Source organism: Notothenia coriiceps, unplaced genomic scaffold, assembly GCF_000735185.1.
Source record: "Notothenia coriiceps isolate Sejong01 unplaced genomic scaffold, NC01 NC01_scaffold00000339, whole genome shotgun sequence".
NCBI lineage: Eukaryota > Metazoa > Chordata > Actinopteri > Perciformes > Nototheniidae > Notothenia > Notothenia coriiceps.
Window position 1 is genome coordinate 23,785,070 of NW_011333040.1, and position 12,941 is coordinate 23,798,010.

At 38.2% G+C, this 12,941-nt stretch overlaps 2 protein-coding genes across 2 annotated transcripts in view; one reads left to right on the forward strand and one right to left on the reverse strand.

The window, feature by feature from the left end:
* Positions 1 to 12,941, forward strand: part of LOC104949321 (probable ubiquitin carboxyl-terminal hydrolase creB) — a 35,326-nt gene that overhangs the window by 11,655 nt on the left and 10,730 nt on the right. The window lies entirely within an intron of this gene.
* On the reverse strand, positions 10,811 to 12,332 carry LOC104949312 (ubiquitin carboxyl-terminal hydrolase 12-A-like). Its single transcript, XM_010775658.1, has 6 exons — positions 12,250 to 12,332; positions 11,869 to 12,008; positions 11,687 to 11,789; positions 11,459 to 11,580; positions 11,209 to 11,281; positions 10,811 to 11,129 (listed from the first exon to the last, which is right to left on the reverse strand). The coding sequence occupies exons 2-6, from the start codon at positions 11,918 to 11,920 to the stop codon at positions 11,105 to 11,107; spliced, it is 375 nt and encodes a 124-aa protein (XP_010773960.1). The 5' UTR covers positions 11,921 to 12,008; positions 12,250 to 12,332; the 3' UTR covers positions 10,811 to 11,104.

A 12,941-nucleotide genomic window follows, 5' to 3' on the forward strand; every position in this document is an offset into this window, starting at 1 on the left:
AACCCACTCTCACATTAAATGTTCCAGTGCCATCACACAGATTATCAGGTTTTATCAGAACATTTAAGCATGTGAATTTCCTAATACTTTAATATTTCCTTGACGAGTAACATTACACTTTTGTAAAGTTGCCCTTTTAGCTGGATTTCTAGTCTTTAAAGGCATTTTAACGTTTATCGCGTAGATGCATTTGAGGAATGACGACATATAACACACGATTTGAACACCAACGTACACATCTGATTGCATGTATAGGAGCAATACATACATATGTCAGTGGTTGGATGACGATTAGCAAGGTGTGCAGCATATTGAATCAAATGACTAGCCAAAGCCATTTTGTTATCTCCCACGTCAGCCTCCGTGTGTTGCCATGGAAACTCTGTGTACTGGTATCACGACGCCTGACCTAGTCAACTATCGACCCAATGAAGCGAAAACGTCGCGAGTGCGCCGCAACATACGCACTATGTGTGGCGCTGTCAACAACAACAGCAAACGTTTCACATGGGTGGTGAATGAGACGACACTGCGGCAATGAAGACCTGGAACACACTGTAGAGGAGGAAGACAGATGGGCATATAAGGATCTAATGGCTGCATTAGTCGCAAGTGTTTTTCCTGCTGCCTGTCACAGCTACAATGTTACATCCTGTCAAGGATAACCCAAGAGAGTCCAGCAGCGAAGTCAGAAGGAAACAACTGATCATCATTATTAAAACAATGTTGAACACGAGAACACTCCCTTTTGCATTTAGATACGCAGCTCCATGTTTATACCTGCATACACAAATCCTACTGTTCTGGTAAGATTAATACATTTGCATCAACTTTCCTGTTTGAAATTAATGTCACAAGCTGAGCCCACATTAGCTTGCCTTTATTTTCACATAGAGTGCTGCATACGATGATGTTTTTTAGTAGGCAGACGCCAGAAGGTTAGCATTGCATGGGCTCCCTTGATAAAACAGGCCAATACGCTTTTTTTCAGTCGGATTCTCAACATTTTGAACACAAAAAAAGCTCTGTGTCCAACAAACGTTTATAATACTCACGCAATATTGTTTCAACAGGCACAAATTTCCAAAAAATAAACACCACTTTATAATAGCTGAAGTGTAAAATTAAATTGCGCGAACTGTAAAAAGGCTAATATTAGGCTAGATAAAGCAAAATAAAATCCAGCTTGCATGGCTGCACAGTCACACAGCTAAGATAACAAGTTGGATGCAGTTAAATATGCAGTTAAATTTGACGGACACTATGCATAGGTGCAATAGGGAAAGTGCAATATTGATTGTGTATGAATACAGTAGGGAACGTGCAATATTTGATTTATGTATAATACAATAGGGAAAAGTGCAATATTTGATTATGTATGTGCAATAGGGAAAGTGCTGTACCTGTATGTTTCTTGTTTGTTTCTTTGCCATGTGATATGTGATCTCTGTTCTGTATCTATGACTGATTGACCTGAATGTTTTATGTTTATTTTCTCGATGCCCAAGACAAATTTCTCCTAAGGGAGACAATAAAGCTCTATCTATCTATCTATATTATCATTATGTCAGTGGTCTAAAATGGTCATACAACGGTGCCGACAATGTTATCGTTTATCGCAATAATTTCCAGGAAAATGTATCCAACAAAATTAATTATCGTGAGAGGCCTATACATGAAACACACAGACACAAACAAATCTACAGGCTTACTCCAAACTGCCAAACATATTAATTAACACACTCTCACTCTCATATAGAGATACTATATATAGAGATATACTCTTTGACTCTATTTTGGCCTAGTAGAACAATAAGCAGCAGATTTTTACTTTTGTATCATTTCTGCTGGACCTTAGATCTGCGCATGCGCAATACGGGTCGGGGATTGACCTACCGGCTCCCACTCTTATACATCCATGCTCCCACTGCTCTACTGTCGGTCTGTTAACTAGACCCTTCCAGAAAAACGCGATCCTGCGATCGCAGAATTTACCGCATAATCAGCAAAATGGTGCAGATTTTTAAAAGGCCGCATATTTATCAAAAGGCCGCATAATCCCCGCATTTTTCCACACAAAGTTGAGAAAAAAAAAAGTTAACTCGTCTTGACGTGAAGTAGTGATGATGATGACGCGACGTCATCAGCTCGCGCATCACAGAAAGGCAAACAACACCGTAGAGTGAACGTGTGGAACTCACACGAGAGAGAAAACACCAAGATGAAAAAATCTGATCCATCTCATTTACCGACGAACATTTCTGCTAAAGACCGGGCAAAGCAGTACCCCCGATGTCTTTTACTATTCTGCACCCCGTGCAACTGTGTGTTGGAGCATAAGAGAAAATCTACGGTGACGACCCACTTTGATTCATTCAAACATTCGAAAATGCTTTCTGCTGCTGCGGACAAGAAAGCCAAACAACTCACGTTCACAGAGGCATCAACCTCCAAAACCCTTTCGAGCGCATGTTTAATCGCATAATCAAGGATTTTAGCCCGCATAATCAAGGATTTTTGCCCCCGTTTTTCTGGAGGGTCTAGTTAACATTGTTAATAGTGGTGGGGGCGGGGAGGGTTATTTATATTTTTAAATTGGTTATTTACAATGTTGAGTCGACAGCTTGAGCAGCTGTCGACTCAACATTGTAAATAACCAACCAAAAACGATCACCGGTTCATCCTGTTTTTGGTGTGAGAATAGTTTGGGCAGCGTGAGATTGAGACTGAAAGCGTGTGTTACACGCCAGATACGTGAGAGTTGGCAACCCTGTATTATCCTCAGCCACATTGCTAACACTATCAAGTTTAAACGTTTATGCTTATAGGATGTATGTGCACTCAACTTAACCTACAAATACGGAGATGGTTTTTCATTCAGTGTAACTGTATGTGTTGGGGTCTGTTGATGGATATAACGGCTCCTGTCCACTTTAGCTTGGCTATCTTGCTTTTGGGCTTTCAATAGCTGAGTCGATAATAACTGGAGCGCAGTTGTTCCTGCTTATAGTCTTTTACGTTATTGCCAGCCAAATTCGACTCAAACTACCCAAGCAAAAGATAACACATTTTAACTTAGTTTGGCTAACTTCTAAACGTAAGCTAACTTGATAACATTTCCGGTGCTGTTGTAAATGCACCCAGTTTTGTTCCTGACTCTAATCAAGATTAAATGGCCCTAAGCATTAGAGACCCTGAATCCACACCAGTGTATGACAAGCAATGGGAGATGCTGAGTGAATACCAATTGAAGTGGATACAATATGACGGTGAGTGCTGTCTGAGGAAATGGCATGCATAGCTTCATCCTCACCAGTAGCAAGAGACCATGAATGAGATCGAGCTGATAATGCTGCTGATTATGTGAGTAGGAAGAAAGACAAGCAGCACTGATAGGAATGGAGAAGGAGGCCCTGCCGTCTTGATGAACAACTAACTGATTTGCTGGACATGCAAGATAAAGCCATTATGCTGATACAAGCCTCTTATTTCAATAGTTTTATTTACGTTCCTTGGCTTATAGCTTTGCTTTGTTTTCACCTAACAAGTCAAAAATCTAATTATAAATCTCAATAAGGCCTTTATATTACCATGTTATATTAACTTATTCCATATTACTCTTAAAATCAAACATAGTAGCAATCTCTAAACATCCCTCTTCATATGTTATTTTCCACCATGTATCAATGCCAAATTTCTCGGAAAAATATATATTTTCCATACATATTTGAATAGAGTATGTTACAGATACAATAGGCTACGTACTGTTACTGTCTGACTGGAACTTACAAAACAAAAATTATACAACAAAAATGTCTTGAGGAAATTGAAACATGGCTGTGTTTTCTGAGTTTGTGTAATATTTCAAGTATTTCGAAACAATTGTGCCACAAGTCGGCTTCTTAATAATCTGATTGATCACTAAACCCAACCTCATCATCGGGTGCTTTAGGCTTATCTTTTTGAGTAATTATCATGTGTAAATTCCAATATCACAACAGTTCTACTTCCATTATTCATTGCAATGCTGCATCAATATGTTACTTTGACAGGTGAGGTCTTGAACTTTATCTTTGTATATGCATTGATTCATAGTATCAGAAATACATGTATAAAATAGCTTTAAAGAAAATCTTTTAAAAAAACAATCCTCAACTACAAACAGTTTTAAGAATTTACATTGTTTGAGTGCTTGAACACATTTAAAATGATCTTCAAAGACCCAGGCTAGAACAACCCACTGGACTTCTATGAAACTTTCATTTTAGCATCTTAGTGCGACTAACTTGAATATCCCCAAAAACTGTTTGGGTATAAACAAATAAAATGGCTGAAATTGTGTTTTTCAACAACTCTTTTTTTGCAACGAAGAACATAAAATACACAAAAGATTATTACAATTATTTCCAATTAGTACAAAAAAAGAAAGGGAAATAAATAGCATCTGAGCATTTTTGGCATACTTTCCTTTATATGTTTGATTCTATCATTTTAGATTCTTTTAGCAGACCTTCCTTTGAAGTGAAACCAAATTGTTTGTTCTGTGACAACGATTTTCAGCTCAATTACTAGATTTCCTCATCTCCTCATTGCCTGCATTACAGGCCATAGATTAAGATGACTATAGCAAACCTGATATATTTCTCATCATGAAATGCATAACCACCCGCAACAGATTCTAATTGCTTGTTACAAGTTCACTTGCTAAGGTTTGGGAAACGTATATTGTCTGAAAATTGAGCTGTATGATATTGTTTGGTGGTAATGTCTTTGATAAAACTACTAAGAAGCAGAGAGTATACAAAGATATCCCATGTTCCCCTTTAAAATCTCAACATCAACTTGAATGTATTTGGATCATAATCAACTAATTAATTAGCATTAAAAACCAATAGATATGCAGAACATTTTGAGTAAACAGAGCTTGAATGTATTGCCTTGTAATAAAAGATAAAAACACAATAACAATTCGTACCATTTTCTCATTCTCCTTTTCTTCTCCTCAGTCTCTTTTTCATAGAGTAGTGTATGAGTTGGCTTCCATACAAGTTCTGCACTGCTTTTAATCCGTTTCTTTACGGTGTTCTGGTACGGATTGCCGCTGAATCAGAGGTGGGCAATAGAAAGGCTGAGGCTTCAACAGAGAACAGAGGGTTTTTCCTGTTCTTCCTTTCCCAGCATTAATGGCTGGAGCATTCCTATTACCTGCTCTGAGCCCTGAAGATGGGATTCCTGTGGTGCCGGCCAGGAGCTGCTCTGCTGCACTGCATTGTGATGAGTTCTCCACTGATGTTTTCCTGCTCTCGTTCCTCTCAACTCTGCCAGTTCTACTTTTCCCTCCCGCCTGTCCACAACCATGGTGTAGTCGCATTCTCAAAATGTGTAGTACTTATTTTTTCTATCTTCTTGCTGAATGTATCCGTGTCCTGTGGGTTTTCTTCTTGTTGTGTGTGTGTGCACATGCATGATGCATACTACACTGACTCCCTGTTTACTATATGAACAAACTACTGCGGTGGATTTGCATGTAACTGCAGAAGAATTAAAAATGTTCCTTATAGTCTATATTGAGATGGGCTATGAATTAAGGTTTCAGGTTTAATGCTTTCCTCCTGTCAAAGTACTTGACATGAGTAATAGTTTTTGTATTTTGAGTCTACAGCTTATTCAACTCAACCCAAGCTGTGGAGAATATATATATAAATATAAGAAATATCATCAAAGAAAAGGAAAGTTAAAATTAGATTTGTTTCTACTAAGGAAATATGTTATTATGATGGAGTATGCTTTAAATCAGAGATACATATTTGAAGTAGACTTTACAGTCATCATGAAAATAAAAGCGGCAGAACGTAATGAATCCATACATTATCTTCATTACATCTGAAATGAAAAGACCATTTCATGCCATGAGATTTTACCTCCATCAGAGTAAAGGAGAGAAATTGCAGAATTGCTGGTCCTTACTGTCAGTTTCTCCTCTTTTTTCACTATCTGTCCTCTTTCCTTTTCTTCTTTTTCTGCTAATGCTTCTCTCTGTTGTCATTCCACATTCTGCTATCAGACACCATCCTTTTCTCATCTGTTCATATACTCTCTTGGGAACCCTGTTTGTCTGCCTATTCCCTGTACATCCTCCTCTCCTCTCCTCCCCTCTTACTTTATTTTACCTCCCCAAGAGTCTCCTGTCACCTCCTGTGCTCCCAGAGGTAAATCTTGGAACAAACAACCCAGAGACAGCAGCAATGTGATATGGACAGAGTTACAATTAACATAGATACTAGAGGATCTAGAAAATTGCATTGACAATCAAATTCATCAGTATCAGGATGTGTCTCCAATACTCTCTTAATTAATACTTGCAAGTGCCAATATGGAATGTGTGTGTCACTGTGAATTTAAAATGTGGGTTTCACACATGGACTTGATATGGTAAGATGAAGTCCATATTCCCCAAACAACTCCTCAGCTTCCCGCAGGCTCTCGCCCCTCCTACTTTCACACCCATCCTCGGGATAGTTCTGACATTGGAGCTTATTTTGCTGTGGGGTTTGACAGGAACCAATATCTCCCCCATCTAAGCCTGGATGAAGTCTGGGTCTCTCATCACCAAACTGGCTTCCTGACAGCTCATCCATTCAGCATGGCCCCACTAGGCTTTGCCCCAGTGCTCGCTGCCTTAACTGGGTCTCCATAACAAACCTCTCTGTAGTGTTGACTGTGGCAAGCAAAAAAAAAAAGCATGGAACTGAAACTGGCCAGCATGTCTGGTGGTCTGGCCTCGAGGGCTCTAAGGTGGATGAAATGAATGGGATGGAGAAGGAAGTGCTACGGGAGTGAAACAAGGACAATGGAGTAAGAAAGAATGAAGAAAGACGTTACAGTCAATAAGTAACCTAATACAGCAGTGGTGGGCAGACCAGGCATTCCTCTTCTCAGTCCCTTGTGGTTAACACAGCAAGCCATTTTTCAAGTTAAAAGAAGGATTTGGGTTAGTTGTGGAAGCCCATGAGAGTCAATGTGGCATTTGCACAATGCATTGGGAGCATGCGGGAAAAAAAGGAAAACAAGGAATTATGTAAAGCTACATTAAATGTGTTATGAAAAGCCATTTATAAGTTGTTTATAAACCGCTTATAAATGCTAAATTGTGTAATAAAGTAGACTTAATCAGAACAGAGAAAAAAAAATCGTTATAAGTGAAATTTCACAATTTAATAGAAAACTGTGAGAAAAAATCAAACAACAATACAAACACATTCACCTTCATTGAGAAGAATATGGGCACAAGAAACCATTTTAATCACTTAGACCTAGATACTGAGGAGCTCAACCAAAATAGCTCTGTGTTCCGCCCTGCTAATTCCCTCACGTCTGGGTGGGAGCACCGTTGCTGAATAACCTCTTCCACACTCTGATGGTGGCCAGCTTCTACTACAGATGGAGGGAAATTGAATGGATAGAAAAAGAAATAGAAATAGGACAAGCTAGGCCTGAAGCAAATAAAACAGAAGAGGGAATCAATTTGATTATCCAATTATCATTTTGGCCTGACCCTTGTGCACTCAATATTACTAGTTTCAATAATAGATTTTCAAGTGCTTTCCCTACAACATAATTAGTATAACTACTGCTTCACAGTAATGCCCATCTTATTAAATCAGAATACATAAAATTGTGTATGTAGGATTTAACATTGTGAAATTAGACATACACGTGCACATATTCATGTCAATTAACATTAAATGAACCCAAATAAAGTTTATCTTACAGAATGCACATAATTTATTCTTTAAATAGAAAAAACAGACTCAACATGAAGCCCCGCCAGTGAATAAGCATGATTAATCATATCATGCTGAGCCATTTTTAAGCTGTCATTTGCCAGGAACTATCACAAGTATGAGAAATGTTTCCTCTGATGGAATGCTTACTATTGTCGCAGAAAAAATATTTTGTCTGAATATGCAGACAATTTGGTGCCAACAGAGTTATGCGGATAGGATCTTTGTCACACAGCAACATAACTTGTATGCTTGATCAAATGCTACCTAACATCATGGAGCATCAGCAGCTACATGTCTTGTTTTGACTTATTTTAATATCCAGATGCAAGAAGAAAATGTCGGGTAGCATTCATCAAACTGTCAGGGGATCAAACTAAAATAAACAATCCTTTGGAGAAGTGCTTGCACAGCGTAACAAGTACTACATTAATTAATTTTACGGATATAACTAATGCAGTGTTTGGTATTTGTGGACATATTTATGTCAAATTATGTCAAATTTTCCAAGTTTACAAACAATCATGTGTGTACACACTTTTGATATTATATATCTTCCTTTTATCTTATAAAACTCAGTGACAGAAGACATGGTGCAACTATTGTATGCTCTTTGGGCTTTTAACTCAATACATCAATTAAAACAAATTAAAACTACAGCCTGAGAATAGTTAAAACATGATTATACTGTTATTACTCCACTTAGGTGGTTTAAGAATTCTGCCATGCATTTACTCAACTGTATTGAATTTTATATATACACTTTAAAATGAGATAATCATCCACAAGGGGTTTGCCCTGTTTGTTTTGTATCACACTTGATAACAAAATGTTAGGTGTGCAGTGTTTGTTATTTTGTAGTCAATGAGGATCGGATTTTGGAATTTCACATTGTTAATTATGAAAAATCTGCCCAATAGTTTCTCACTGTGCACAGCTTGCTTGACAGTCGCTTGTTGCCAGACAATCATCCCCAAAATTATTTGTTGGGGATATTGGATAAACATTAGATTGATCCTCACAGTTAAGTTCCAGTTAAGATATCTTTACCATCTTAGAGAAAAACATGGTTTCTTGATCAAAGTGTGGACTGCATTATTTTTAAATAAAACCCACAGATCTGATGTATTAATCAGAAGATAAACCTCAATCACTGAGTGAGAGGTAACCATACCAAAAGTATGGTGTCAGGTGACATTTAGGCACCACTGCAAAAACAAAGATGTACTTTATGTAATAGCATTTCATTTCCTTGTTCCAGACACCGGTCGTATTTATTGAATAGAAGGGGTCACTGAGTTCATGTGGGCTAAAGGTCAGTGACCCCTTCTATTCAATAAATACGACCGGTGTCTGGAACAAGGAAATGAAATGCTATTACATAAAGTACATCTTTGTTTTTGCAGTGGTGCCTAAANGTTGGTGACGTGTGCAAGACCAGAGTTGTAGTTCATTGAGCGCTTCACACAAAGAAATGTGTAACTTCACAGTTTTACGACACATTTACTTTTTTTTTGACTTGCAAAATTATATTTTAAATTGAGAAACATCATATGTGTAGTTCGTGGCACAATTCAAACGGGATCAAAAGATAATCTTTCTCTCCCCATTGACTTCAATACATTATTTTTCCGATATAAGGTCCCATGGAGGTCCACCGGAAGGGGAGGGACTTCGCCACTCTATACAGTCTATGGTCCCAACCCAACACATCAGCCGTTAGCACACACTCAGAGCTCACAGCTCCTCATATCTGTTCAGAAGCTGGACAAAAGTTAAACATGTACAAACCACAGACTGTCTATGTCATGGCGAAAACAGTCGCTGCTTTATTTATGTTTGTATGACGTTGAGTGTGGACGGAGCAGCTACAGGTTAGTTTAGCCTGATGGATCCGATTCCATTCAGAAAACACGCATTTTAAAAACTTTTCGCCTGCCGTCTTGTCTGCAGACTTGTCAAAGCGTTAATTCATGGTTTTTACTAACCGTTATCAGTATGTAGTTACTTCGGCATCACTTTGAAACGTATATTACAATTAAATCACGGTCAAATATGTTCATTTTGTTGTAGTTGGTATCTCCCATAGGATTTACATGGAGATACGCCCCGCCCCCTCTCCAGCGCGTCTTGTTTGAATGACAGGAGCAAACACAGCTGACAGATGCGGTGAAACTCGAGCGATTAGAGCGATGCGAATATTGGGTAGTCTACCATAGTATTTACATGGAGATAAGCCCCTTAAAAACCATGAATTAATAAAGCATTAATTCTGTGTTTACTGCTGTCATTCAAGCAAGAAGCTGGAGAGGGGGCGGGGCGATCGATCAGGCTAAACTAACCTGTAGCTGCTCCGTCCACACCAGCGGCGTGCACAGACATCTATAGGGGCAGGTGCTCAAGAGAAAAAAAAAGGGCACCTTCTGAGTCGTCGCGGTGGCCGAAATTGTGCGCTCCGAAATTGTGCGCGAAAATTTGCCGGATAATGGCGGATTTTGTTAGTTTCTTTTCGGTTTTTGGTTACTTTATTTTGGTTTTAGGGTTAAGCTAGGGTTATGTTATTTAATTCTTATTTTTGCCTGATTTTACTGATTTATCAAAAAATTAATTATTTTAACATGTATTTTTATTATTCTAAATGACTTAGGGGGGTCGGGCTCGTGTGGGGATGTCTGACAAAATTACAACGCGCATTTGGGGCATTGTTGTATATATTAGAAGCTTTTAATCCAGAATTGATCGATGTTACCATGAGCCACATACAGTACACTGTAAAAAAATAATTTAAAAAACTGTAAAAAACGAACTTTCAAAAGGGCACATTGCTGTCCAGAGGGCAAAACGGGCAGGTGCTCAAGCACTACCTAGAGTCTGTGTGCACGTCCCTGGTCCACACTAACAACAACGTCATACAGACGTAAATAAAGCAGCAACTGTATTCGCCATGACATAAACAGTGTGTTTTGTATATGTTTAACTTTTGTCCAGTTTCTGAACAGATATGAGGAGCTGTGAGCTCTGAGTGTGTGCTAGGTGCTAACGGCTGATGTGCCAATCACGAAGCGTCATTTCTTGACTGGCAGCAGTCCGTTTTCTGAAGCGCTGTGGCGTTTTCAGAAATACTGTTGTGTTTTGTGAAATGCTGTGGTGTCTTGCACTTCAGGGCCACCGTAATAATGGGTTCATCTCCTGGCAACAGAAAAATGTGTCAAAATCTTACCACCCCATAGTTTCTACTGTCGGAATCGGCCAATGCAAGAGGAAGATGCCAAAATGCCCTACCAGTGTCTTGCTCATTATTACATGTAGAACATTTGGTCTTATGTGTCAGCTGTCCGCAGAAAATCTAAAAATACAAACACCTGTGAACAAGTATTTTTTATGTAATTTACAGATTCCATTTGATATTGATGGGGTGTTCTTCACCTGTGATGAACCATCACTGGTCTTAGCTAAAATCTTCTCAAAGCACTCAGCAGCATCCTGCTGTTCATAAACTGAGGGGGAAAAGAGCAGAAGTCAATGTGCATTTTATTTACGAAATAAGAGGTAAAATCATCTATTGACCTATTTTCTCAAATACAAATATTCATTACGGAAAGTACACAATGTAAACGTAAACTGATCGTAATCTTCAAATAATGCTTCAAAGGCTCTGTGTCTCTACACTGTACCGTTTTTGATGCAGAGCTTCTTTGTGATCTTTAAGGTGTTTGCTGATTCACTTTTTAAGTCACCAAACAGGGATTCAAGTTGAAGATCAATATTCTCAGTGTCAGGATTATCACTGGTGTGCCTGCACAAAGTCAAAAAACTGCGGTGAAGAGATACACAAGTGTACTGTATAATCTTAATACTGTTTAAAAGCATTATATGGCATTAAGTTGGAATTTGTAACAAACCTTTCCACAGCTTCTCTGAAGTCTTTGGTCATAAAAAGCACCTGCAGCACACTGTTCAGGTAACATGTTGACCCTTGGTTTACCAAGCCATTGAACTTAATGGCTGTTGGAGAAAATTGTAAATGACGCTATGAATGTCAATTGTAAGTCTATAAACAAACGGCACATAGCCTATATCTTACCAGGAGGGGGGCACATGTTGGAGAAAAACTGATGTATATAAAATAAATACATGTTGATTCCTTTTTGACGATCAGTCCAGTCATACACTGCCAGCTGCACAGCATTTGACAATTAACTGTTGGCGATGAATCAAACACACCTTTGAGGAACACAAAGCAGAAAATAATGAGCCTACCTTCAGACATTCCCGAAGACAAAATGTTCATCTCTCCGTTTATCATCGACTTTTTGTTGACCATATCTAATTAAATGAATGTTTATTTATTCCTATTCATGTTATCATTACACTGTGCGAGATGCAAATGGTTTGACAGTCAAATGTAATAAATGAATTGCACTTTTTTTTTAAAAACAAATACTATTATCAAATATGATCCTACCTTCAGTTGTAACACATTCAAGACCTTTCCGCAGACATCGAACTCTTCTCTGCCTAATGTCGACTCACACGATAAGTAGAATACACCCCTCTAAATGCTTTCTCTTTCACTTGTCATAAACCTGTAGAAATGCTGCGTTCAGGGGGCGTCGGTAAATATGTTGATAAGCAGATGGCTCACATGACTGACAATAAAACTGAATAGGCCTAGCTTTAAAATGATGTGGTCATAAAATGTTTTAAAAGATTTACCGAACAAATCAGTTGTATAATAAGGAACTTTGTATAAGACAAATAGTGAGTTAGGCTATTTGACGAAAATATAGCCGGAAGAGTTATTTTTACATTGGCATTACAAATGTCCTAAAAGGCACACATTTTTTGGTATTCATAAAAAACGTAAATTCCCAGTATGGAAATATGTGCAGTTTATTAACGAAGAACTATTGACGTATTTAATTTTAAATGTAGCCTATTATTAAGGCAGTATAGTTGATGTAACTGCTATTAAGGGAAGTTGCTTAATGCATAGTACAATTTTGACAGACCTAAACATTACTTGAACTTTTCTCCATTATATTTCAGAGAAAAATATCGTACTTGCTATTTACCAGAGGTGGAAGAAGTACTCAGATCTTTTACTTTAGTTAAAGTCATAAGTCATTTTACTTAGGGGGTGCGGCGAATTGTAAA